At 38.7% G+C, this 24,228-nt stretch overlaps 1 protein-coding gene and 1 pseudogene across 8 annotated transcripts in view; one reads left to right on the top strand and one right to left on the bottom strand.

Moving 5' to 3' along the window:
* Positions 1-24,228, bottom strand: part of MFSD14B (major facilitator superfamily domain containing 14B) — a 92,868-nt gene that overhangs the window by 56,579 nt on the left and 12,061 nt on the right. For 4 of the 7 annotated variants that reach the window (XM_081151480.1, XM_081151486.1, XM_081151481.1 and 1 more), the window contains exon 2: positions 13,416-13,511. The exons of 1 other annotated variant lie outside the window; for it this stretch is intronic. In XM_081151480.1, the coding sequence (XP_081007606.1) occupies positions 13,416-13,511 (96 nt within the window). Of the gene's footprint in view, positions 1-13,039; positions 13,223-13,415; positions 13,512-24,228 lie in introns of those variants that run through there. 2 more of the 7 variants (XM_081151485.1, XM_081151483.1) reach the window with 2 other exon arrangements.
* On the top strand, positions 20,887-22,810 carry LOC308564019 (large ribosomal subunit protein uL11 pseudogene; annotated as a pseudogene). The gene is made up of 2 exons: positions 20,887-20,904; positions 22,331-22,810. The product of its transcript is annotated as a large ribosomal subunit protein uL11 pseudogene (transcript).

Genomic DNA, 24,228 nt, shown 5'->3' with positions numbered 1-24,228 from the left:
TCCAAATTGGAAAGGAGAAAGTAAAATTGTCATTATTTGCAGATGACATGATACTGTACATAGAAACACTAAAGACTCCACTAAAAAACTGCTAGATCTAATAAATGAATTTGGCAAACTAGCTGGATACAAAATTAATATCCAAAAATCAGCGGCATTTTCATGTACCAATAACAAAACCTCAGATACAGAAACCAAGAAAACTACCTAAATAAGGTATCTAGGAATAAACTTAACCAAGGAGGTAAAAGGCTTGTACTAGGAAAACTACAGGACACTGAAGAAAGAGAGAGAGAAAGATACAAACAAGGGGAAGCATATACCATATCTATGGATTGGAAGAACATCATTAAAATGTGCACACTACCCAAAGCAATCTACAAATTCAACACAATTCCTACTAAAATACCAATGGCATATATCACAGATCTAGAACAAATATTCTAAAAATTAATATGGAAGCACAAAAGACCCCGAATAGCCTCAGCAATCTTGAGAAAGAAGAATAAAGTTGGAGGGATCACAGTAACAGATATCAAATTGTACTACAAAGCCCCTGTAATCATAACAGCCTGGTACTGGCACAACACAGGCATATAGACCAATGGAGCAGGATAGAGAGCCCAGAAGGCAAGCCACGCCTTTTTGTTCGTTTGTTTTTGTTTAGCCTCACCCGAGGATATTTTTTCTCCATTGCTTCTCAGAGAGAGTGGAAGGGAGGGAGGAAGGAAGGGAGGGGGAGAGATGGACACACACAAAAGAACTGGCTGCCTCCAGCACGTGCCCCAAATGGGGGCAGGGAGTGAACCTACAACCCAGGTACATGCTCTTGGCCAGGAATCAAACCTGCAACCCTGAGGTGCATGGGCCGATGCTCCAACCGCTAAACCACGCTGGCCAGGGCAACCCATGCCTTTATGATCAATATTTAACAAAGAAGGCAAGAGCATTCAATAGAGTAAAAATAGTCTCTTCAATAAAAGGTGCTGGGAAAATTAGGTACATGTAAAAAAATGAAACTAGTCCACCAACTTACACTATACACAAGAATAAACTCAAAATGGATAAAAGACTTCTATGTAAGTCGCGAAGCCATAAATATCCTAGAAGAAAACAGGAAGTAAAATCTCAGACATCTCTCAGAGCAGTATTTTTGCAGATATGTCTCCAAGGGCAAGAGAAACATGAGAAAAACTAAACTAAACATCAAACTAAAAAGCTTCTGCACAGCAAAAGAAACCATCAACAAAACAGAAAGGGATCCTACCATATGGGAGATAGTATTCATCAATGGCTGATCTGATAAGGGGTGATCTCCAAATAAAGGATGGGGCGAAAGTAAATTTACACTTGTGAGTATGCGACACACAGTTTATTCTTGTATTATTATTACTCGTTGTATTATTTTCCAAATGAACAAGTGTAAACCTACTTCTGCCCTACCCAACACCAGGAAGACAAACAATCCAATTAAAAAATGGGCAAAGAAACTGAACAGACTCTTCTCCAAAGAGGACATCCAGATGCCAAGAGACATATGAAAATATGCTCAACCACTAGTCATCAGAGAGATGCAAATTAAAACCACAATGAGGTATCACCTCACACCTGTCAGAATGGCTCCATCAACAAATCAACAAACGACATGTGCTGGTGAGGGCATGGAGAAAGGGGAGCCCTGGTGAACTGCTGTGGGAATGGAAACGGATGCAGCCACTGTGGAAAACAGTATGGAATTTCCTCAAAAAATTAAAAATGAAACTGCTGTTTGATGCAGCAATCCCACTTCTAGGAATATATCCTAAGAATCCTGAAGCACCAATCAGAAAGAATATATGCACCCCTATGTTCAGACCAGTGTTATTTACAATACCCAAGATCTGGAAATTGCCCAAGTGTCCATCAGTGGATGGGCAGATAAAAAAGCTGTGGGACATTTGCACAATAGAATACTACGCAGCTGTAGTAAAAAGCATGGATGGACCTGGAGAGCACTATGCTAACTGAAATAAGCAAGTCAGAGGAAGACAAATACCGTATGATCTCACTTATATGTGGAATCTAATGATCAAAGTAAACTGATGAAAAAAATGGAACCAGAGGCATGGATACATAGACTAGACTGAGAAATGTCAGAGGAGAGAGGGGTGGGAGTGACTGGAGAAGGGTAGGTGAAGGGATTAGCTAAAGAACATGTATGCAGAGCCCATGGACATAGACAATGGCATGGTAAGGGCATAGGCAGGAAAAGGAGGGGGTGGGTGGAGGTGGGCAATGGGCGGTATAGGGAGACATCTGCAATGGTGTCAACAATATAAAATTTAAATAAAAAAAGAAATACAAATCAATATTAGAACTGTTTATTTGTCACACACCTCAAAAAAAGGGGGTGAAACTTAAAAACACGGCAGTATATATATTTTAAAATATGTTTTCATAGATTTCAGAGAGGAGAGAGCATCTGTAAAGAAAACAGCAATATCCTACTCAAACTATTTATGATAGGTTCAAAAAAATTAAAGATATAAATAACTGAACTACAAAAGACAATAACTTACCATAATAAAGTAACCCTAATTATAAAAAGTATATTAAATATCTCAGATAAGATCAAAGTGTTAAGTGGGCCAGGTACAGAAACCTAGGTACAGAAGCTAGCGTACGGGGACTCACCAGGGCAGGAAGCCCCAGGTGCCTAGCGGGGCGAAACTGAGGAAACAAGAACCTTGTGCCCAGGGTAACCTTCCTCCCCCCGCACATCACTGGTCATTTGGTTTACACCCCCTCAGAGTTTCCTCCCTAAAGATAACATCCAGGCCTCAGTTGTATTTCAGAGCCAGGCCTAGATAAGCAGCAAAATCAGACAAGTGGTGCCATGGCTGCCTCAGGACCAGATACCTTGACTAATGACCCTGCCATGGCATCAGCCAATCAGTGGAGACCACAATCCTGAAAGAGCTCACCTGGCAAGCTGATGAATATTCTATTGAGGCCCTCCCCTGAGCCCTCCCCTAAGTTTTCCACTGGCAAGAAAGAGAGAAATAGGCTCAAGACAAAGGACCCAGAGCTTACTCCCCACCAGGGGAGCATGCCAGCACCATCTCCATCTCTCCAAGGAGACCCCATAAGACTGCTAACAGGGGAGCAATGGGCAGCCCCAGCTCCTTCCAGGCTTACTCCCTGAATCTGTATCCAAGGTCCTTAAACCAGTGTCCAAGGCCCCCTTCTCTCCCTGACTTCTCAGTGGCCAGAGCAGCCTAGCCTGGGCTCCCCTGTTGCTGCTTCTATGCCCTTCCTCGTCTCAAAGTCCCAAGTGTACTTTTGCTGCCATCATGGACCCAAAACCCTTGGCCTCAGTGCTGTGTAGCCCTTCCCTTTGGATACCCATCCCCTTTTAATAAATTCAGTTTTTCTTTATTCACCATCTGAGGTGGCTATTTAGCCTGCCTGCTCACCACCACCACAGACCCTTAGCCTTTCATGAAGTTTTCATTTTTAACATCCTTCTATATAAAAACAACTCAAGGAGCCCTGGCTGATGTGGCTGAGCATCATCCTGTGCACTGAGATGTCTCCGGTTCAATTCCTTGTCAGGGCACATATCTGAGTTATGGGTTCCATCCACAGTAGCGGGTGTGCAGAAGGCAGCCGATGGATTTATCAATGTTCCTCTCTTCCTCTCCCTTCCTCTCTCTCTTAAGTCACTTAAAACATATATATTTTTTAAAAACTCAAGGAAGCCCTAGCTAGTTTGGCTCAGTGGTTATAGAGTGTCAGCGTGAGCACGGAAGAGTCACGAGTTCAATTCCTGGTCAAGGGCACATACCTGGGTTGCAGGTTCGATCTCTGGCCCGGGTTGGGGCTTGTCTGGGAGGCAACCAATTTACACATCAATGTGTTTCTCTCATGTCAATGTTTCTGTCTCACCCTCCCTCCCTTCTGCTCTAAAAACCAGTAGAAAAAATCCTCCGGTGAGGATTAACAACAACAAAAAGCTGCTGACCTATATACTGGTCCCCAAGGTAACAATCGCAAGCATAGTTATCTGAAGTGGGATTTCTAAGTGGAATACTTGAAGAACTGAACGGCATGAGATTCCGAAAGGATAGTCCACCAGGTCACTCATTCATAGCTGCCAATGGCATGAAGCCCTACAATCACATGATAATTATTTTAGTACTACAGAAGAAATCCCAGATGGCCAAACTTTCATAAATCAAGAGCTCCTATAAAAAGCGCTTGGGCCTGGCCAGGTGTGGCTCAGCGGTTGAGCATCAACCTAGGATCCAGGAGATTGTGGTTCGATTCCCAGTCCAGTTGGGGCATGCAGGAGGCAGCGATCAATGACGACTCTCTCATCATTGATGTTTCAACTCTCTCTCTCCCTCTTCCTTCCCCTCTCTCTGAAATCAATAAAGATATATTTAAAAAAAAAAAAAAAAAAAAAAAAAGCACTTGGTTCCATTCTAAGGAACGGGACTTCCCATCAGAGCTGGAGAACAACACTGGCTACCAGGGGCATCCCTATCACAGGTGGCAAATTAGCAAAGTAATGCTTTGTTACTCATACTGTATTTTTCATATTGAGTTAGTTGTCAATCTGCAAACTTTATATGATTTTCTAGCATCTCCTAGGTAGTCATATAAGATTTCAAAACATGGGGCTTGAACTGCTATGTCACTGACGGCCTAAGTAGGCAGTGGCTGCTGCAGTAGAAGGAACATATATTCCAACTGTTAACACTTCTCACATTTACACAACTTGCCTAGCCCAAGGAGACATTTTCACAATCCCTGATCTACCCCCTCACTTATAAACCCTTATAAAATTCAACAAAAATTTTGAGAAAAACCACTGAAAGGTACAAAAAAAGAACACAAAAAGGAAAAGAATCTACTTCACTGTAAAATAGCCAAATTATGTTAGAAAACAGAAAAAAAAAAATTATACGATAAAATAAGTATAAATGTCTTCAATAGATTGAAGATGTCACATGCATTTAAAAAATGCACAGCCCTGGCCAGTGTGGCTCAGTTGGTTGGGGCTTGTCCCATGCACCAAAAGTTCACCTGCTGACTCCGGGTCAGGGCACATGTTCGGGTTATGGACTCAATCCCCAGTAGGGGGTGTGCAGGAGGCAGTCAATCTATGTTTTGCTCTCACATTGATGTTTCTCATTTTCTTTCCCTCTTCTTTACTCTCTTTCAAAAAAGAAAAATAATAAATTTTTTAAATCTTTAAAAAACACATACCAAAAAACAAACAATGCACTGCAGAGAGACGTGTTCCAAATAAAGCAAAAGAAAACTCTTCAAAAACTGATTGCAAAAAACCCTACAAAAATGCAAAAAGAGAAAGAAGAGCACTAGACTCGTTACATATCAAGGTAAATCTAACTGAATTCTGACTGCATAAAATATAACAACATATTGTAGTATTTAACAATAGAGTATTTGGCTACATAACAATAATGCGAAAGGTGAAAAAGAAACACATCTCTCAACAGAGGATAAAACAGGTAGACCAAAAAAAAAAATCAGTGACTATATGAAAGAAATCAAACATAATTAACACACTAACATGCTTAACATGTAGAGAACACTACTCCAAACACAAAATACTTGTTCTTTTCAAGTCATATAAAATATAAAATATTTATCAGAATTAACCATATACAAGAATATAAAATAAGTTTCAACAAATTTCAAAGAACTAAAATAATTCATAATAGGTTCTATTAGCACAATAAACTAGAAAATTCCCAAATGTTTAGAAATTAGACAATATGCTTCCAATAATGCATGAGTCAAAGAAGAAATCACAAGAAATATTAGGGAAAAAATTAACTAAATGTTAATAAAGATGCAATATGTCAAAACTCATGAGTTATATATATCTACATCAATGCTTGGAGATAAATTTAAAGTTTTAAATACTTAAACTAAAAACAAAAAAGGACTGAAATCAACCTTCTAAACTTTCATAGAAATAACCTAGAAAAATAACAGCAAATTTAACCCAAAGAAATAAGGAAATAAGGTAATGAAAAGAACAGAAATCAACCTAGCCGGTTTGGCTCAGTGGTTAGAGCACCAGCCTGTGGACTGAAGGGTCCCAGGTTCGATTCCCGGTCAAGGGCATGTACCTCAGTTGCAGGCTCAATCCCTGGCCTATAAGGGGTACATGCAGGAGGCAACCAACTGATGTGTCTCTCTCACATTGATCTTTCTCTCTCTTTCCCCCTCTCTCTCCCTCACTCTCTCTGAAAAACAATGGAAAAAATATCCTCAAGTGAGGATGAAAAAAAAAAGTCAATGAAATAAATTCAAAACATTCAATAATAATAAAAAAAAAAAAAGCAAAAAGTGGCTTTTTTGGAAAAGATAACTAAAATTGATAAATACTTAGCAAGACTGACTAAGAAAAACCCCCCATAAATTACGATTATCAAGAATAAAGATTCTGCCCTGGCCAGTTTGGCCCAGTGGTTGGAGTGTCGGCCTGCAGAGTGACAAGTCCCAGGTTTGATTCTGGCCAGGGGCAACATGCCTCTGTTGCAGGCTCAATCCCTGGCCCTGGTCAGGGCGCATGCAGGAGGCAACTGATGTGTCTCCCTCACATCGATGTTTCTCTCTCTCTCTCCCCCTCTCCCCGACCGCTCTCTCTGAAAAGCAATGGAAAAAATGTCCTCAGGTGAGTATTAAAAAAAATTAAAAAATAAAAGAATAAAGATTCTGCACAGCAAAATAAACCATCAAAAAAATAAAAGGAAAGTTACTGAATGGGAGAAAATACTTGCAAATTGTGTATCTGATAAAGGCTAACAGCCAAGGTAAATGAAGAACTCAAATAACTCAATAGCAAAAAAAAAAAACTTATTAAAAAAAGGGCAGAAGCACTGGACAGTGTGGTTCAGAGGTTAGGCACTGACCTAGGATCCAGGGGATTGCAGTTCAATTCCCAGTCAGGGCACATGCCCGGGTTGTGGGCTCGATCTGCAGGCAGGGGCGTGCAGGAGGCAGCCTATCAATGACTCTCTCATCACTGTTTCTATCTCTCTCCCCCCTTCTCCCTTCCTCTCTCTGAAATCAATAAAGAGATATTAAAAAAAAAAATTGGTGGAAGGTATGAATAGACATTTTTCCAAAAATGACATCCAGATGGCCAACAGGTACATAAAAAGGTGTTTAGTATCACTAATCATCACGAAAATGCAAATAAGATAAGCCTAACACAGTAAGATATGCCTAACACTGTTAAAAGGGTTATTATAAAAAAAACAAAAAATAAAAAGTGTTGGTGAGGATGTGAAGAAAAAAACCCTCATGCACTGTTATGGGAATGTAAATTTGTGCAACCACTATGGAAAACAGTATGGCAGTTTCTCAAAAAAATAAAAATATAACTACCATATGATACAGTAAATTCCACTTCTGGGTATTTACCCAAAGAAAATGAAAACCCTAACTTGAAAAGATATATGCACCCCCATGTTCACTGCAGCATTTTTTACAGTAGCCAAGCTATAGAAACAACAGAAGTGTCCACTAATGAGTAATGAGTAATGTGTGTGTGTGTATGCGTGTGTGTGTAACGGAAGATTATGCAACAACACAAAAGAATAAAATCTTGCCATTTGTGAAAACCAGGCTGGACCTTGAAAGCATTATAGTAAGTGATATAAGTAAGACAGGATGACAAATACCATATGATCTCACATATATGTGGAATTTTGTAAAAATAAAACAAAAAATAAGCTCATAGACACAGAGAACAAATTGGTGGTTGCCAGAGGCCAAATGGGTGAGGTGAGAAGTTACAAACTTCTAGTTATAAAATAAAGAAGTCATGGGGATGTTATGTAAAACATGGTGACTAGTTAATCCTGTGCTGTATGTCTGAAACCTGCTGAGAGTAGAAGATAACAGATCTACCTAAAACCCAGAAACCCAAACAGGCAGCCAAAATGGGGAGAGAAAAAAACAAGCCCCAAATGAAACAAGAGGATTCTACAGAAGAGATAAATGAAATGGAGATAAGCAATCTATGAGATATAGAGTTCAGAATACTGATTGTAAGGATGCTCAACAGCATGAGAAAAGATATAGAAACTATGAAGGAAATAAGACAGACATAGTAGAAATAAAAAATACATTGGAAGGAATAAACAGCAGATTAGGGGAAGCTGAGGATGGGATCAGCAAATTAGAAGACAAGGTAGAAAAAAATCACTCAATCAGAGATACAAAAAGAAAAGAAAATTTTAAAAAAGGACAGTTTAAGGGAGCTGTGGGACAACATGAAACATAACAATATTTGCATCATCGGAATACCAGAAGGTAAAGAAGGTGAGCAAGGGATAGAAAACCTGTTTGAAGAAATGATAGCAGAAAACTTCCCTAAACTGGTGAAGGAAAAAGTCACACAAGTTCAGGAGGCACAGAGAGTTCCAAGCAAGAAAAACTCAAAGAGGCTACACCCAGACACATCATAATTAAAATGCCAAAAATTCAAGACAAAGAGAGGCTCTTAAAGGCAGCAAGAGAAAATCAATTTGTTACCTACAAAGGAGCTCCCATAAGGCTGTCAACTGATTTCTCATCAGAAACACTATAGGACAGAAGAGAATGGCATGAAGTAGTCAAGGTAATGAAAAGCAAGAATCTGAAACCAAGACTACTCTATCCAGCAAGGCTATCATTCAAAATAGATGGTGAAATAAAGAGCTACACACACACACCCCAAAAAAAGGCTAAAGGAGTTTATCACCCCTAAACCATCATTACAGGAAATGTTAAAGGAACTTCTATAATTAGAAGTAGAAATAGAGAGAGAGAGAAACATAGGTATAAAGAATTAAAAGGGCAATAGATAAGTGCCTATCAATAATAACCTTAAACATAAATGGGTTAAATGCTCCAATCAAAAGACATAGGGTAGCTGAATGGATAAGAAAACAAAACCCAAATATATGCTGTCTACAAGAGACCCACCTCAGAACCAAAGACTCACACAGCCTGCAAAAAAACTTCTGGAGGACTTCAAGGGAGAGACAGACAGCAACACAGTCAGAGTAGGGACCTTTAACACCCCACTGACTTTACTGGATAGATCTTCCAGACAAAAAATCAACAAGGAAACAGTGACTCTAAATGACACACTAGATCAGATGGACTTAACTGACATTTACACAACATTTCACCCCAAAGTTGCAGAATATACATTCTCCTGAAGTGCACATGGGACATTCTCAAATACAGACCACATGTTAGGACACAAAACAAGTCTCTACAAGTTCAAGAAGATTGAAATCATATCAAGCATCTTCTTGGACATTTACCCCATGGACTACTATGCAGCTGTAAAAAAGAAGGATCTCTTACCCTTTGAGACAGCATGGTGGGACCTGGAGAGTTTTATGCTAAGTGAAATAAGCCAGTCAGAGAAAGACAAGTATCACATGGTCTCACTCAATTATGGAATCTAATGAACAAAATATATCCAGGGACATAGAAGCATGAAATAGACTCACGAATCTCAGAGGGAAGGCAGCTATGGGGGAGTAGGTGGGGAGAGGTTAACCTAAGAACTTACATGTATATGTGCACAACCCATGGACACAGACAACAGTGTGGTGAAGGCCTGGGGGAGGGGTATGGGGGAGGGGGTTAGTTGGGGGGGTAGGGGGACATCTGTAATACTTTCAGCAATAAAGATAATTAAAACATTTAAAAAAAGAGTTTCCATGTGGCTATAGTTAGAATTTTACTTCCTGGTCATGTGAAGTACAAATCACCCAATGAAGTACCTTTGTCTTTTCTCATCCCACCCACCTCAATTCTCAAGAGGAAACACTGATTAAGTGAAAATAAATAAATAAAGGAGGGCTGGACTGCAGAGCAAGTAAGGGGCTGACAAGATGGAATATGCTTGTTGAATAAAGAGGCACCTGTTTTGACAGTAAGGAAGCAGAGCTAGATCAGGAAAAGGAATATGGAACAAAGCGCTTAAAAGCAGAATTTCAGGAAAGACATGCAAAAGAAAATATGCTCATTGCAAGAATAAAATTCTTCACTCACAGAAACTAAAATTGCATTTATCTTTACTGAAGTAAGTGCTCTATTTAAACATATGAAGGCACTTAAATTAGTCTAATCAGATTATAGGTACTTTATTTATATCAAAATAAGATCAGGCTCTTAAGAAGATTTGCTTTTGACTAGAGAGTAGATGTCAGGCATTTCATTTTCTCGTACAAACTACTGCTACTAAAAGGTAAGGCCACTGTGTAAGGCCAATTTTAAAGTCTGCTTCAGAGTTTTAGGGATGAAGACCTTTCTGACTGTGCTTAATTAACAAACTAAAATTGTAATCCAGGACATGTCTACAGGAGACAAGAAGCAAATCTCATAGAGAAAATTACTAAGAGAGTAAACTGTTCTAGACTGCTTCAAACAGAGGGTCCTAATGAGTACTAGGATGTAGAGAAAGACTGGACAAATATTAATATGTTATGTGCTGTTCTACAGCTTCAAACCCTGATCTCAAGACTGTTTTTCTCACCCTGATGGAAACAAGACAGAGTGCTGTGCAAGTTAAAAAAAAAAAAAAAAAAAAGGAACACACCCAAATCACCACCACCCTAACAGTTACACAGTGGCAGGTGATAGACCTGGATGCCAAGACCTGGAAACCCAGAACAGTGCACCCCAACATGGAGGACAGGACCAGCTCTAATGAGATAAACCCCAATTCTGTCCTTTCCTTATCAAACAACCTCACATTATCACTTTTTTGTCCAACCAGAAACAGCAAAAAATGAAATGGATATGCCAGAGAAAACTGTTTTTTCAAAAGGGGGAGTGAACCATTCTCTTGCATTAAAAAACAAACAAAACAGCCTTGGCAGGGTGGGCTCGGCTGGTTGGATGTTGTCCCAAACACCAAAAGGTTGTGGGTTCAATTCCCGGCAGGGGGAAGTGCAGGAGGCTACCCATCAATGTTTCTCTCTCACATCAATATTTTTCTCTGCCTTCCTCTCTCTAAAAATCAATGAAACAATAACAACAAACAAAACAAATAAACAATAACAACAAAAAGAGCAAACTGTAATATAAAGGCTGAAGGACACAGAAAAATAAAGGACATTTGGCTTAACTTAGCAATGTCAAGAGCTTAGAAAATAAGAATAAGCACATCTACTAACTCGGCTACACTTCCAGGACACCCTAGAGTGTCAAAGTGATGCTAGCAACTCTGTGCAACTCACAAACAAATGTCCATTTTAATCAAATCCTTGCAAGCAGCAGAACTGCTTAGAAACCGCAGAGACAGGAGAACAGCATTTTAGCTGGCTAATAAGACTGCATTCTAAGGTCTAACAGGGATACAGAAAACCTAGGAAAATTATCTGCTTTGGTCAGCAAGGAGGAAGGCGCATCAGTCCCTGGGGCATATTAAAATTAACCAGTTTAATTAAAATTAAAAGGGATCTGACAATCTGGTCTAGGTCAAAAAGACCCAAGGATTTTAACCATTTAGAAGGAACTTGTAGAATTTCTGACAGGGTATCAAAAACACTTAAGTATTCTTCAATTCAATTTGAATTTTTACCAAATAATAATTACAGGATTACATGTATATTGAGAAACCTGCTGAACAACCACAGTAGATTATAAGCAAGTGGTTGCATCAGAAAAATACTATTTGAAACTCTTAACTTTGTAACCTAGAGAACCAGGGGGAGGCGAGACACACAGAGAAGTAGGGCCAAAAAAATCAAATAACACAGTCTCTTAAAATGGCGGCCTGATGTGTATATATTCAATACTAAAAATATGTGTTGAAGAAACAATCACTCGGGGACGTATATGTGTATACCTGCAACACATATTTGTTCAAAGAAAATAGATATTGAGTACCAACTGAGCCCCAGGCAACCCTAGGTACTAGGAACACAGTGATGCGCACAGCAGGCAAAATCTCATGACACCTGAAATGGGGACTGCTTATTCCTATTAGCCAGTTAACTTCTGCAGTAAAGCATTATGAAGAAAAGAGCAGTGCAATGAGAAAGAACAAAACAGAAGATTATAAACACGGGAAATTTTAAAAACTGTTCCATCCATGTTGTAATTTTAATGAACTATATTATATTTTAAATATGCCACAAGAATTAAAAACTTTTAAAAGTACACAGCGAGGCAGGCATGGCTCAGTGGTTAGAGCGTCGGCCTGTGCACTGGAGGGTGTCGGATTTGATTCCTGGTCAAAGGCACTTACCTGGGTTGCAGGTTCATCCCTGCCCCCCAAAAATCAAAGGAAAAAACGACTTCATTCCTTGGGTGAGGAGAAAAAAAAAAGTATATATAGCAAAGTGTCATGTAAGGTTAACAGCCACCCTCTAAAGTTTTCTATTTTCTAAACCTAACTTGGAAACAAAGTTTATTTGTATTCAAAGGGATTCTCTTGGCAAAATGGTGACTGGGAAGAGTTAATTCCCAATGATTTTTATTTTATTTATTTAAATATATCTTTATTCATTTCAGAGAGAGGAAGGGAGAGGGAGAGAGAGAGAGAGACAGAAACATCAATGATGAGAGTCATTGATCGGCTGCCTCCTGCACACCCCCGACTGGGGATCGATCCCGCAACCCGGGCATGTGCCCTGACCAGGAATCCAACCCCAATCACCTGGATCCTAGGTTGACGCTCAACCGCTGAGCCACGCCCAGCCAGGCCCAATAATTTTTAAAGAACAATTTAAGACAACTGAAAAATACCTTTATTAGGTATTTTTCAAGGCCAATTTCAAAATAACTTTATTAAAATTAAGTGTTAAATAGTTACTAAGCACCTAAAATTTGTGCCCCAATCTTTTCTTAGCATCTCCCTTCCCCCTAAGTACACATCAAACATCTAAATTCTTTCTAAGAAATTCAATACAGCCTCTGCAAAGATATAGATGTAGGTAAGCTACCAAAAATGGAAATTTGAACATTCTTACAATCATCAATTTCATTGTTACAAGGTACTTACCAATCTCCTATTTATTATGTTAAGTCCATGGCCATCGCATCCATATAAAGTAACTTATAATCTTCAACAAAGCTTTGTGATAACTTCCTCTAAGGCATCTTAATGATCTTTTTAAATATATATAGTTTATTCATTATGAACGAAGATTCTGATTCAGTGGGTGTCTTGCTACCCAGAAATATTTAATGAGCATCCCAAGTGTTTTGTTGCAGGTGGTTCCATCTAACACAGTAGAAAAACCTAATGGAATAAGCAGTCTTAAACTACTGTCAAGAACTACTCTCAAACATATATTTAGACATATGGTCCTGTGAACATATGCTTAAGCATTTTCCTTTGGCTTGTTTAAATGAGGACCCAGTTTAGCAATACTTACAGTTAACATTGGAGTTGTCAATAGGCCCCAAGCAAAGAATTCAAGGAAGATTACAATAGCAGCATGGTACACACTTGGTCGGCCAAAACCTTGTAGCTAAAAAAGGAAGAAAGTTATTGTGAAAAAGAGTAAAATTTTTAAAATCCATTATCCTAAAATGGTCAGTAGGTCAGTCGGTCTGTCTCTCTCACACACACACAGTATAAATTTAGAACCTATCTTTAATGTTTACGATAAAACTTCATTCTGCAATATCCCTGATTCTTTCATCTTCCGTAATTATAAAAGGTATCAAGATTATAGACATTCTACTAATCCCACCAATACAAATCACTGGAGCTTTGGTACAAAACCAACGGAGACTTCAAGAGACTGAGGTTCTAGGGCCTGACTATTCTGTCTCTTACTAAGTATGTTTTTCAGCATCCTGGCCTCTCTAAGTCTGAAGTTTCCCTAGCTAAATAAGGAAAGTAGGCATTGGAGTCATATACTCAAAAACTTTAGGGAAGTGCAGATGACTTAAATTAAGTGATGGGAGAAGAAACGTACTCAATTCCCAAAAGTGTTAAAATCCAATTTTCTGTCTGTTTTAAGACTGTGTCTACTCTGCTAGTTGTCTGCAGTTTGTGACTTCTGGAGATGAAATCTAAAATTCCTTTTAATTTAATGTTCTCTGACACTGTGACAATGCCTATTACATGATCAGGTGCTTTGCTAGCACTTAGAAACGAACTTACAAAAGACTCTGTAAAACCCACACCATTCCTATGTTTATATTTTCAAGTCTTCAAAAGGTAAAATTACACCTGCATGATTATTTAACTAGAATCTAATCATGAGAAAAGATCAGACAAATCCAGGCTGTGGGACATTCGACAAGACAACTGGCCTGTTCTCCTTAAAATATCTCAATGTTATAAAAGACAAAAGTAAATGTAGAAAGACAAGAGTCCTAATAACCAAACCAATGTCTTTTTTCTGGTCTTTTAAACACAAAACCCAGAACATAGAAAAAAACTGAAACAAATGGACCAGTTTCTTCAACAAAGAAACGGTATAAAGAAGAAAAAGGAAGGAGAACTATGTTAGTATATAGATTAAAAGAAATTTTAAAAATATGTGGACTTTCGGTTTTGACTCAAATAAACAACAACAACAAAAAGATAATTTTGAGTCAATCATGGAAATCTGAAAACGCACTGGGTATCAGATGATAACAAAAGCAGGAGAAGGGGAGCACAAAAAATAAATTCTTTTTAATCCCCATATGAGGATATTTTTCCCATTGCTTTTCAGAAAGAGTGGAAGGCAGGGAGCGGGGGAAGGGGGTTGGGGGGGGGAAGAAACATCAATTGGTTGCTTCCCACACTCACCCCAACCAGGGCCGGGGATCAAGCCTGCAACCGAGGTACGTGCCCTTGGCCAGAATCAAATCCAGGACCCTTTAGTCCGCAGGCTGATGCTGTAACCACTGAGCAAAATAGGCCAGGGCAAAAAAAAATTTTAAAAAGTAAATAGCCTATAGGCTTTTACTGGTAATTTCATAATTATTTCGTTGAAAATTCTGATAGTCCCTCATTCTATATCACAAAGCAACTGCTTCCAAACAGTCAATAAATAGCCTATTCCTCTTGAATCATTTGTTTTATTTATCAAATATCATGCATACAAGAATCTCAAAAAACTCTGAAAAACAGCTACAAGTAGGAAGCACAGGAAGACTACCCTATTTTTCAAGTGCAGTTTCTGTGGTTTGGTGCACTTTCCCAGGCAATGAAGCTTTATTTATCGAGATCATTGTGGCTGCAATACTGATTAAATGTTAAAAAAAATACATACTTTATTCTGTGTGCATATATCTTTATGCTATTATTTTTAAAACCTTGCAAAAACCAGACCACCCACCTTTTTGTTCCCACATTATATTTTTCTTAAGTAAAAATTTTAAAAATCTCTTCTAAAACGCAAATATTACATTATTACTGTCCTTGTTACATAAATTACTTTTAACTGAACTATCATGCATCTCTAGGCAATAACAGTGATATCTGAGAAAATTGCAACAGGTAGGCCTTGGTATGGTGGGAACTCTGTGTGGGCAATCGGACATAAGGTAACGGAAGTCAATCTTCCTTACTTCCAATTATTTCTAAGTTCTTAGTGGCCAGTATGCTGAGGAAAAAAAGGGTAATAGGTTTCTCCTTTAAATTATCTGAGCTAATTAAGAAGGCTTTATAAAAACTTAACCAATTATTGCCCTGGCTGGGTGTGGCTCAGCTGGTTAGAGCATCATCCCATACACCGAAGGAGTGCGGGTTCAATCCCTGGTCAGGGCACATACCTCGGTTGCAGGACCAGTCCCCAGTTAGGGTGCATACAAGAGGCAACCACTCAATGTTTCTCTTTCACATTGATGTTTCTCTCTCTCAAAAAAATAAAAAATAAAATCAACAAACATATATTCGGGTGAGGATTAAAAACATTTCCAGTTGAGCCTGACCTAGTACAGCCTCTCAGCTCCGCGTCTCCCCTCTCCATTTTGTTGCCCTTTTATAGACCAGTACAGAACATCCTGAGCAGACGATGAAGCGTCTTCACACTCACATTACCATCTCCCAGATGACTACCATGGCCTCTGAATCCTGCCCTGACTCCTCTTCCCTGCCCATTTCCAAATCTTTCTTGACACTACACACAGAGTTATCATTCCGAAATACAAATGCCATCCCATCACTCCTGCACTAGGCTGCAAAAAACAGCCCACAAATTCCTCCTATTCTTGTACATACATTTTCACAACGTCACTGTGCTGCCGATTCCATCAATAGGCAGAATCCATTTCTGTACTTTCCAGGGTTGGGGCTGGCTTAACCAACAGATGCCAGGTGAAGTGACAACATGAACTTCTGAACTTAGACTTCAGAGGCCTTCAAGGCCCAGTGGGGAAATCCCCTAGAGGCACAGGAGGATGAGAGCATTTGAAGCCCTCCCAACTGATGCTCCTTAGACCAATCACAAAACAGCCATCATCAATGCCTGGCACAGGAGAGCAAGGCCATCTTACATCACCCAACTCCAGTCAGCCTGCAGATGACTGCAGAAGCCTATTTGCAATCAAATCTAGGGAAGACCCTCCAGCTAATTGTGGCCCAAATGCTAACCCCCAAAACTGTTATGAATGGTTGTTGTTTTAAGTCACTAATTGTTGGGGTAGTTTCTCATGTAGCAATTATTAAATGATACAACCCTGTTCTGCATCAAATGATACAACCTCATGATTAGATTTAAACTTTTTAAAAATATATATCTTTATTGATTTCAGAAAGAGGAAAGGAGAGGGAGAGAGAGAGAAACATCAATAATGAGAGAGTCATTGATCGGCTGCCTCCTGCACGCCCCCGACTGGGGACCGAGCCCGCAACCTGGGCATGTGCCCTGACCGGGAATCGAACCCAGATCTCCTGGATCCTAGGTTGCTGCTCAACCGCTGAGCCACGCCTGGCCGGGCTAGGTTTAAACTCTTAAGACTGCTTTGAGTTCCTTTTGTAACTCTCCAATTTCGTCCCTCAGTCCAAACATAACTCAATAAAATATTTGTGAGATTAAAGAATAATATTCATTCAGAAACCATCTTTTGAGCTTTTATTTTAAAGATTTACTAGTTAGGTATTATAGACATTTGTGGTCAGAAAGGGCAACAAAAATTCCTGAAATATCACTTTTTAAAGAACAGACTAAAAAAAGAATAGTTCACAGTATTAGTGGGGGGAGATAGGAGAAACGGAGAGGGTGTTACCTGACTTAAAATATACGCAGGTGAAACATGTTACATCATGGATGAGCCTTGAGAACATTATGCTAAGTGACACAGGCCAGTCCCCAAAAGACAAATATTGCATTATTCCACTGATGTGAAATATCTAGAGGAGTCAAACACATAGAAACAAAAGTAGAATGGTGGTTGTCAAGGGATGGGGGGAGGGGGAAACAGGAAATTGTTGTTTGATGGGTCTAGAATTTGTTTTGCAAGATGAAGTTCTAGAGGTTGGCTGCACAACAATGTAAATATACTTAGCACTACTGAACTCACATTTAAAAACAGTTAAGATGGTTAATTTTATATTATGTATATTTTACCAAAATTAAAGAAAAAAATGTACGTATTTCCATATACAGTAGTCCCTCAGTATCTATGGGGGATTAGTTCCAGGACAACCCCCACCACCCTCCCATGCCACCCAGATACCAAAATCCACAGATGCTCAAGTGCATTATATAAAACGGCATATTTGCATATAACTTATCCTAGGTTGGCTGAGCCCACAGAAGCAGAACCCACAGGTACTGAGGGCTGACTCTATGCATGTGGAACATCCAAATCACAAGAGCATCCTCCTCCTTCAGAAAAAAGATTTTCAAAAGCAGTTGACACTGAAGGAAAGGAAAGGAAGCCTGTGTAATTGAAGATGACAAGACATCCATATGGAGGATTAAGACCCACTTCTTCCAAATACAAACCCCAAATAAAGCCAAGAGCAGCTGCAGGTCTAGACTTGTCTTTGAGCTGCCTCTCACACATAGGGTGCTCAAGGGTGCTAAATGCAGGGATATTTTAATTAGTGACAATTTTCCTACTATATTAGAAGTTAGCTTTTGGGTGAGTAAAAGGCATGGTCTCTTTGCCTGAGAAGAAAAACAACTTCTAGACTCAGCTCTGTTAACTAAAATTACTGTGATTCTCTCCTAAGGAGAGAGGTGACAAAGTTTAACATCACTATGGCTACAAAGAAGTTTGTAATCAGTCATTAAAACAAGGCACTGTGCAAAACTGCTACACTCTGGGATTTCATTCAAAGTAGGACACAGCAACCAATGAATCACTGCACAAATATTCCTAAAAACTCATGGAAGACAAGCAAACAAACAAAACACTTACGAAGGACAATATTAAGGGAACTACATACTTGGACATAGCATTTCTCTTCCACCTAATATTTTATAAAACAGTAAAGACAAATGAGTGTATTGTGTTTTTGCATTCTTTTTTAATGAAATACATATGCCTTAAAAAATTACAACTGTGCCTGGCTGGCATGGCACAGCCGTTAAGTATCAACCTATATGATCCAGGAGATCGAGGTTCTATTCCGAGTTTCGGGTTTTGGGCTCAATCCCCAGCAGGGGGCGGGCAGGAGGCAGCCAATCAATGACTCTCATCATTGATGTCTCTGTCCCTTCCTCTCTCTGAAATCAATAAAGACATATTTAAAAAAAATAAAACTGTTCCACAAATATATGTTGTAAAACTTTAAAGGGAATAAGTATGTTCTATTCTCCATAGGTAATGACAATGCTAGAAATTTGTTACATATTTTTATGAATGGACATTAATAGGTAAAAATATACTTTTATATTAATGGTAACAGAACATGCACACTACCTTTTTTACTTTAATCTATCTCTTTCTATGTCACAGTACATATGCAAATCCTACAGAAAAGTAAAAAACCAGTGCAGAGTTCCTGTTTACACTTTACCCAGCTTCCCCAAACTTTATCACCTTACATAACTATGGTACAATGTTTCAAACCTAGAAATTAACATTGCCACACACTACACTACTTTAGCTAATTTACATAACATTTGAATTTCACCATTTTTCTCACTACTTTTTTCTGGTTCAGAATCTAATCCATTTCATATTGTATTTAGTTCTGTTTCCTTGGGTTCTGATCTGAAATAGTTCCCAAAACTTACTTTTTACTTTCATGATAATGACACTTCCTCTAACCAGTTATTGTGCAGAATGTTCTTCAATTTGAATTTGTCTAGATGCATAATGTCATTTTTAATATTTTTTTATATAATCCATGTAGCATAAAAATACACTATTTTCAAGTGTACAATTCAGTGGTTGTTAGTATATTTACAAAGTTGTAAAACTATTTCCACTATCTAATTCTGGAATATTCTCATTATCCCCCCCAGAAAAATCCTGTACCCATTAGCAGTCACCTCTATTCTTCCCTCACCCCACCCCTGACAATCACTAATCTACTTTTTGTTTCTATGGATTTGCCTTTTCTGGAATCAAATACAACTGGAATCATACAACATATGGCCTATTGTGTTTTGCTTCTATTCAGCATAACATTTTCAAGGTTCATCTATTTTCACTGTTCAATTTTATGGTCAAATACTTCACTGTTTAAATATACTGCATTTTCTTTATTCATTATTCGTCAGTTAGTAGACACTCAATTGTTTCTACCTTTGACTATTATGAATAATGCTTCTATAACATTGGTGTACAAGTTTTTCTAAGAAGATATGTTTCCAGTTCCCTTGGCTATATACCTACAAGTGGAATTGTTGGGATAATTAATATCCTTTTATATATACACAACTGTACAGCATTATATGATAAATTCCTAGAAGTGAAGTTGCCAAAAATTATCACATTTTAAATTATAATCAATAAGAACCAATTACAGTAAAAAAGCTGTACAACTGGGTGAAAAAATACTTCAAATTATTATGTCATCTAATCAACTAATCTCCAACATAAAATGCTTCTAAAAATCAAGAAAAAGATTAACAATTCATAGAAAGCCAGGCAAGAGATATGAACAAACAGTTCATAGACTAAGACATCAAACAGCCCTTCAACAAACATATTCATAATAAGAAAAATAGAAAATTAAGCTATACTCATATACAATTTCTCACCATCAGAATGGCAAATATTTAAAAGTTTGACAATATGCTTTTACACTGCTAATGGGAATAAAAAATGGTACAATGAGGCAACATCTAGCAAGATTACATATTTATCCTTTGAAGCAACAATCCCACTTTAGGGATTTGTCCCAAAGACAAAATTGCAAAAATATGATATGTCATTATGCACAAGACTATGGCAACACTATACTAGCCAAAAAAAAGGGGGAGGGGGCTCTGTTCATTCAGTAAAGTACAATAAATCCCCACACTGGCATATTATACAATAGTAAAATGGAGATCTCTACATATTGCTTTGAAGCAATGCCCAGGATATGATGCCAAGTTAAAAAACAAAACAAAAGCAAGATTCAAAATACTGTGAAATGTATAGTAGTTTTTATTTAAGAAAGGGTGAAAGAATATGAATACCTAGGACACACATATATTTGCTTGTATTTAAAACAAAACACAAGTTGGAAAGAAAAAATAAGCAACCAATGAAAAGTAGTTACATACAGAAGAAAGAAAAGGAGTGAAGGCAACAGAGATGGAAGCCAAATCTGGGAGCTAAATCATCCCTTTGTCCAGAGCATCCAGGATGTAGGCACTACCTGCCCATTAATCACTCAGTAGCCATTTCAGTTATGAGAGAGAAGGAGAGACCATATTTACATGACTTTTATTACAGAAATTGTTACAATTATTCTATTTTATTATCAGTCTGTTACTGCAGACAGTCAGTCAGAGCATGGGCAGCAACAGCAGGGTGAGCACAGGTGGCAGGGTGAGCAGTCCGGCTGGCCACTTCGGAGGGGTGGGCCACATGGGGGGCTGTGCTGGGATCCAGGGCTGTCCTGCAAACTCTAACCTGCGGGCCCATGTACCTCATCGGGAGGCAGGCTGACAGCTGCAGCATCTCCAGGCTTCCTGATGGCAGGTCCTGCAGCCCCACCACCACTAGCCCTGATACCATAGACAGTCAGGGAGTGCCCAGAGTCTCCCCCATTGGCCTAGATAGCACGGGGGGGGGGAGGTTCTTACACTGATCACCACCAGAGGCTAGAAAGATGAATCTGGATAGGGCCTGAGTGTGCCAAAAGTTTGCAAGATAATTGCATAGAAAAAAAGCCCACTCCTCCTTATCCTTATTAGAACCAGGCATGAGCAGGAAAGGGAGATAGTCTTTGAGTTTGGATTCCACCATTCTCCCAGGTGGCGGAACCTGAATAATTTCTTTCCTTTTGCACCAGTACCCGTCTCATGAGTTTGGCTTTTGTTGCAGCAGGCAGTCAAACCTGCATTTTGGTTACAAGTTGTTACTGTTAATCTCTTACTGTGCCTAATTTACAAATTCAACTTTATTACATAGAGAGAGAAAACAGTATATATAGGTATGGTACTATCTGCATTTTCAGGCATCCACCGGGGGTCTTGCAATGCATCCCCCATGAATAAAGGGAGACTACTACAGAGTATAGTAAATAAGTTACTATGCTATTGTCACTAGGAACCAATATTTTCATTGTAAGAAAAAAAGACACAAACAAAATCTAAGTAAAAACTTGAAATTCTAAATTTGGTCTATAAATACCAATACAGATAATGATTATAAATTACCTTAAAAAAACAGGATTTCCTAGTTCTACCTACTGAAAAGACCTAGAAAAAAATAAGCAACCCAATAGAAGTGAGCACCCCTAGGGCCCAGACTGTGGTCTTGAAATATCATTTCCTACTAAAAGAAAATGAGACTTTTTGGACAAATATCAGATTCCAGATTTAGGGGGAAAATATTATATATACATGCTCCTGAAACATATCTTGCCAAAAGCAAGGATGCTATCAAAGACTACAGTTTTATCAAAAGGATTCAGGAGCCAAACAGAAGGAACTCTCACTGAGCAAAAGCTGTTCAAATTTGTAAATCCATTAATATTTGAAGGATGTTAGAAAACCAAGTCATTATTCTGAAAACTGGTAAATGAGAAGGGGAAAAAAGGAAGCATTTATTTTGCTCTTTTATATTTCAGGGTAACCAAATACCTGATCAGGGAAAGTTTAAGAATTTCAAAGACTTTGGGCTTTCGGCTCGGAGGAGGCTTAGGTGCAACTTTCTTTGGTCGCCCCTAATCCAGGTTCATCCGACACCAGCTGCTTCCCCAATGAGAAGTTAGATCCCATGCTGCCCAAAGTTCAGCCCCAACGAGATCAAAGTTGTACACCTGAGGTGCACGAGTGGGGATGTCAGTGCCACATCTGCCCTGACCCCCAAGATCGGCCTCCTGGGTCTGTCTCCAAAACAGTTTGGTGATGACATCACCAAAGCAACCAGTGACTGGAAGGGTCTGAGGATTACAGTGAAACTGTCCATTCAGAACAGACAAGCCCAGACAGGTAGCGGCTTCTGCCTCTGGCCTGGTCATCAAAGCCCTCAGAGAAACACAAGACAGAAAGAAGCAAAAGAATTAAGTACAGTGGAAATAACACTTTTGATGAGATTGTCAACATTGTCCAACAGATGCAGCACAGATCTTTAGCTAGAGAACTCTGTGGAACCATTAAAGAGATCCTGGGGAATACCCAGTCTGTGGGCTGCAATGTTGATGGCCACCACCCTTCATGATATCACAGATGACATCAACAGTGGTGCAGTGAAATGCCCAGCTAGTTAAGAACTAGAAAGGAAAATATTTCTAATTTGACAGCCAAAGACAAAGAATTCCAGTAACAAATAAAGAAGGAATGATTAACTTACACCCCTGGACACTTTGTAACCTCACTGAAATAGTGAATGTAGGCAAAAACCATTAATGGCTGTAAAAAACATTAAATAAAAACTGATGAGGCATTTTATAAGGGAATAATTGAACTGACACCTGAACCCTGATCAATCAAACATCGCAAAGAAAGTCTCTGCTGCATGATGTGATATAACAAGAAATAGCACTACATAAAGTATTCTTGCCCCAAATAAACAGAAAGCTTGGATTCAATTCAGCTGATACTTAATGACCAGTTTACAGAAAATGCAGGTGAAATAAAACTGGCCTTGTAAGTTTCTAATTGTTGAAGTAGGGTGATAAATATGGGGGAGTACTCATAACAAAATATAAATTAAAAAAACAACAAAAAGCTTTAAAAAGGTTGTTGAGCCCCAGCTGGGTGGCTCAGTTGGTTGGAGTGCCATCCTGTACACAAAAAATAAAAGGTTTCAGGTTCTATTCCCAGTTGGGGCATGTACTGGAGGCAACCAACAGATGTTTTTCTCTTTCTCTTTATCCCTTCCTCTCTCTCTAAAAATCAATAAACATATTCTTGGGTGAGGATTAAAAAAATAAAAAGTTTGTCTAAAATATTTAAATGAACTTGTAGTCTCATTAACAGTGTCTGAAAAGACCTGTCTCCCCTTGCTAATTAGACTTCACAGTTGTCTCATTTTATTTTGCATTTCCCTGATTACAAGCAAAGCTGAGCTTCTTTCCTATGGTTATCAGAAATTTATATTTTTGTATGAATTGTTTGCTCATCCTTTGCACATTTTTTATTGGAGAGTATAATCTTGCACAGTGATTATAGGACCTCCTTAGAGTCAATATCAAAGGTATTTATATTATGCCCGGCCAGAGTGGCTCAGTGGTTCAGCACCAACCTGTGATCCAGGAGGTCATGGTTCAATTCCCGGTCAGGGCACATGCCCAGGTTTCAGGCTCGATCCCCAGCAGGGGGTGTGCAGGAGGCAGCCAATCAATCAATGACTCTCTCATCATTGATGTTTCTATCTTTCTCTCTCCCTCTCCCTTCCTCTCTCTGAAATCAATAAAGACTTCTTTTTTTTAAAAAAAAAAAAGGATGTTAGATTATGCAACACATTCATTTATTCTCCCTCACCCACTGGCACCCATACCCTTTAAAAATAAAGGAACAAAAAGACAATTCAACAATAGTTGGAGACTTCAAGACCCAATTATAACAATGGATAGAACAATGAGATGATCAACAAGGAAACAGATTTCAGTAACACTGTACACTAACTAGACCTAATAGACATTTGTTGAACACTACACAACTACAGCAGAATAGACATTCTTAT

This window comes from Miniopterus schreibersii (genome assembly GCF_964146895.1).
Source record: "Miniopterus schreibersii genome assembly, chromosome: 11".
NCBI classification, from domain to species: Eukaryota; Metazoa; Chordata; class Mammalia; order Chiroptera; family Miniopteridae; genus Miniopterus; species Miniopterus schreibersii.
The sequence above is the reverse complement of the archived record's forward strand: the minus strand, read 5'-3'. Positions and strand labels throughout refer to the sequence as shown.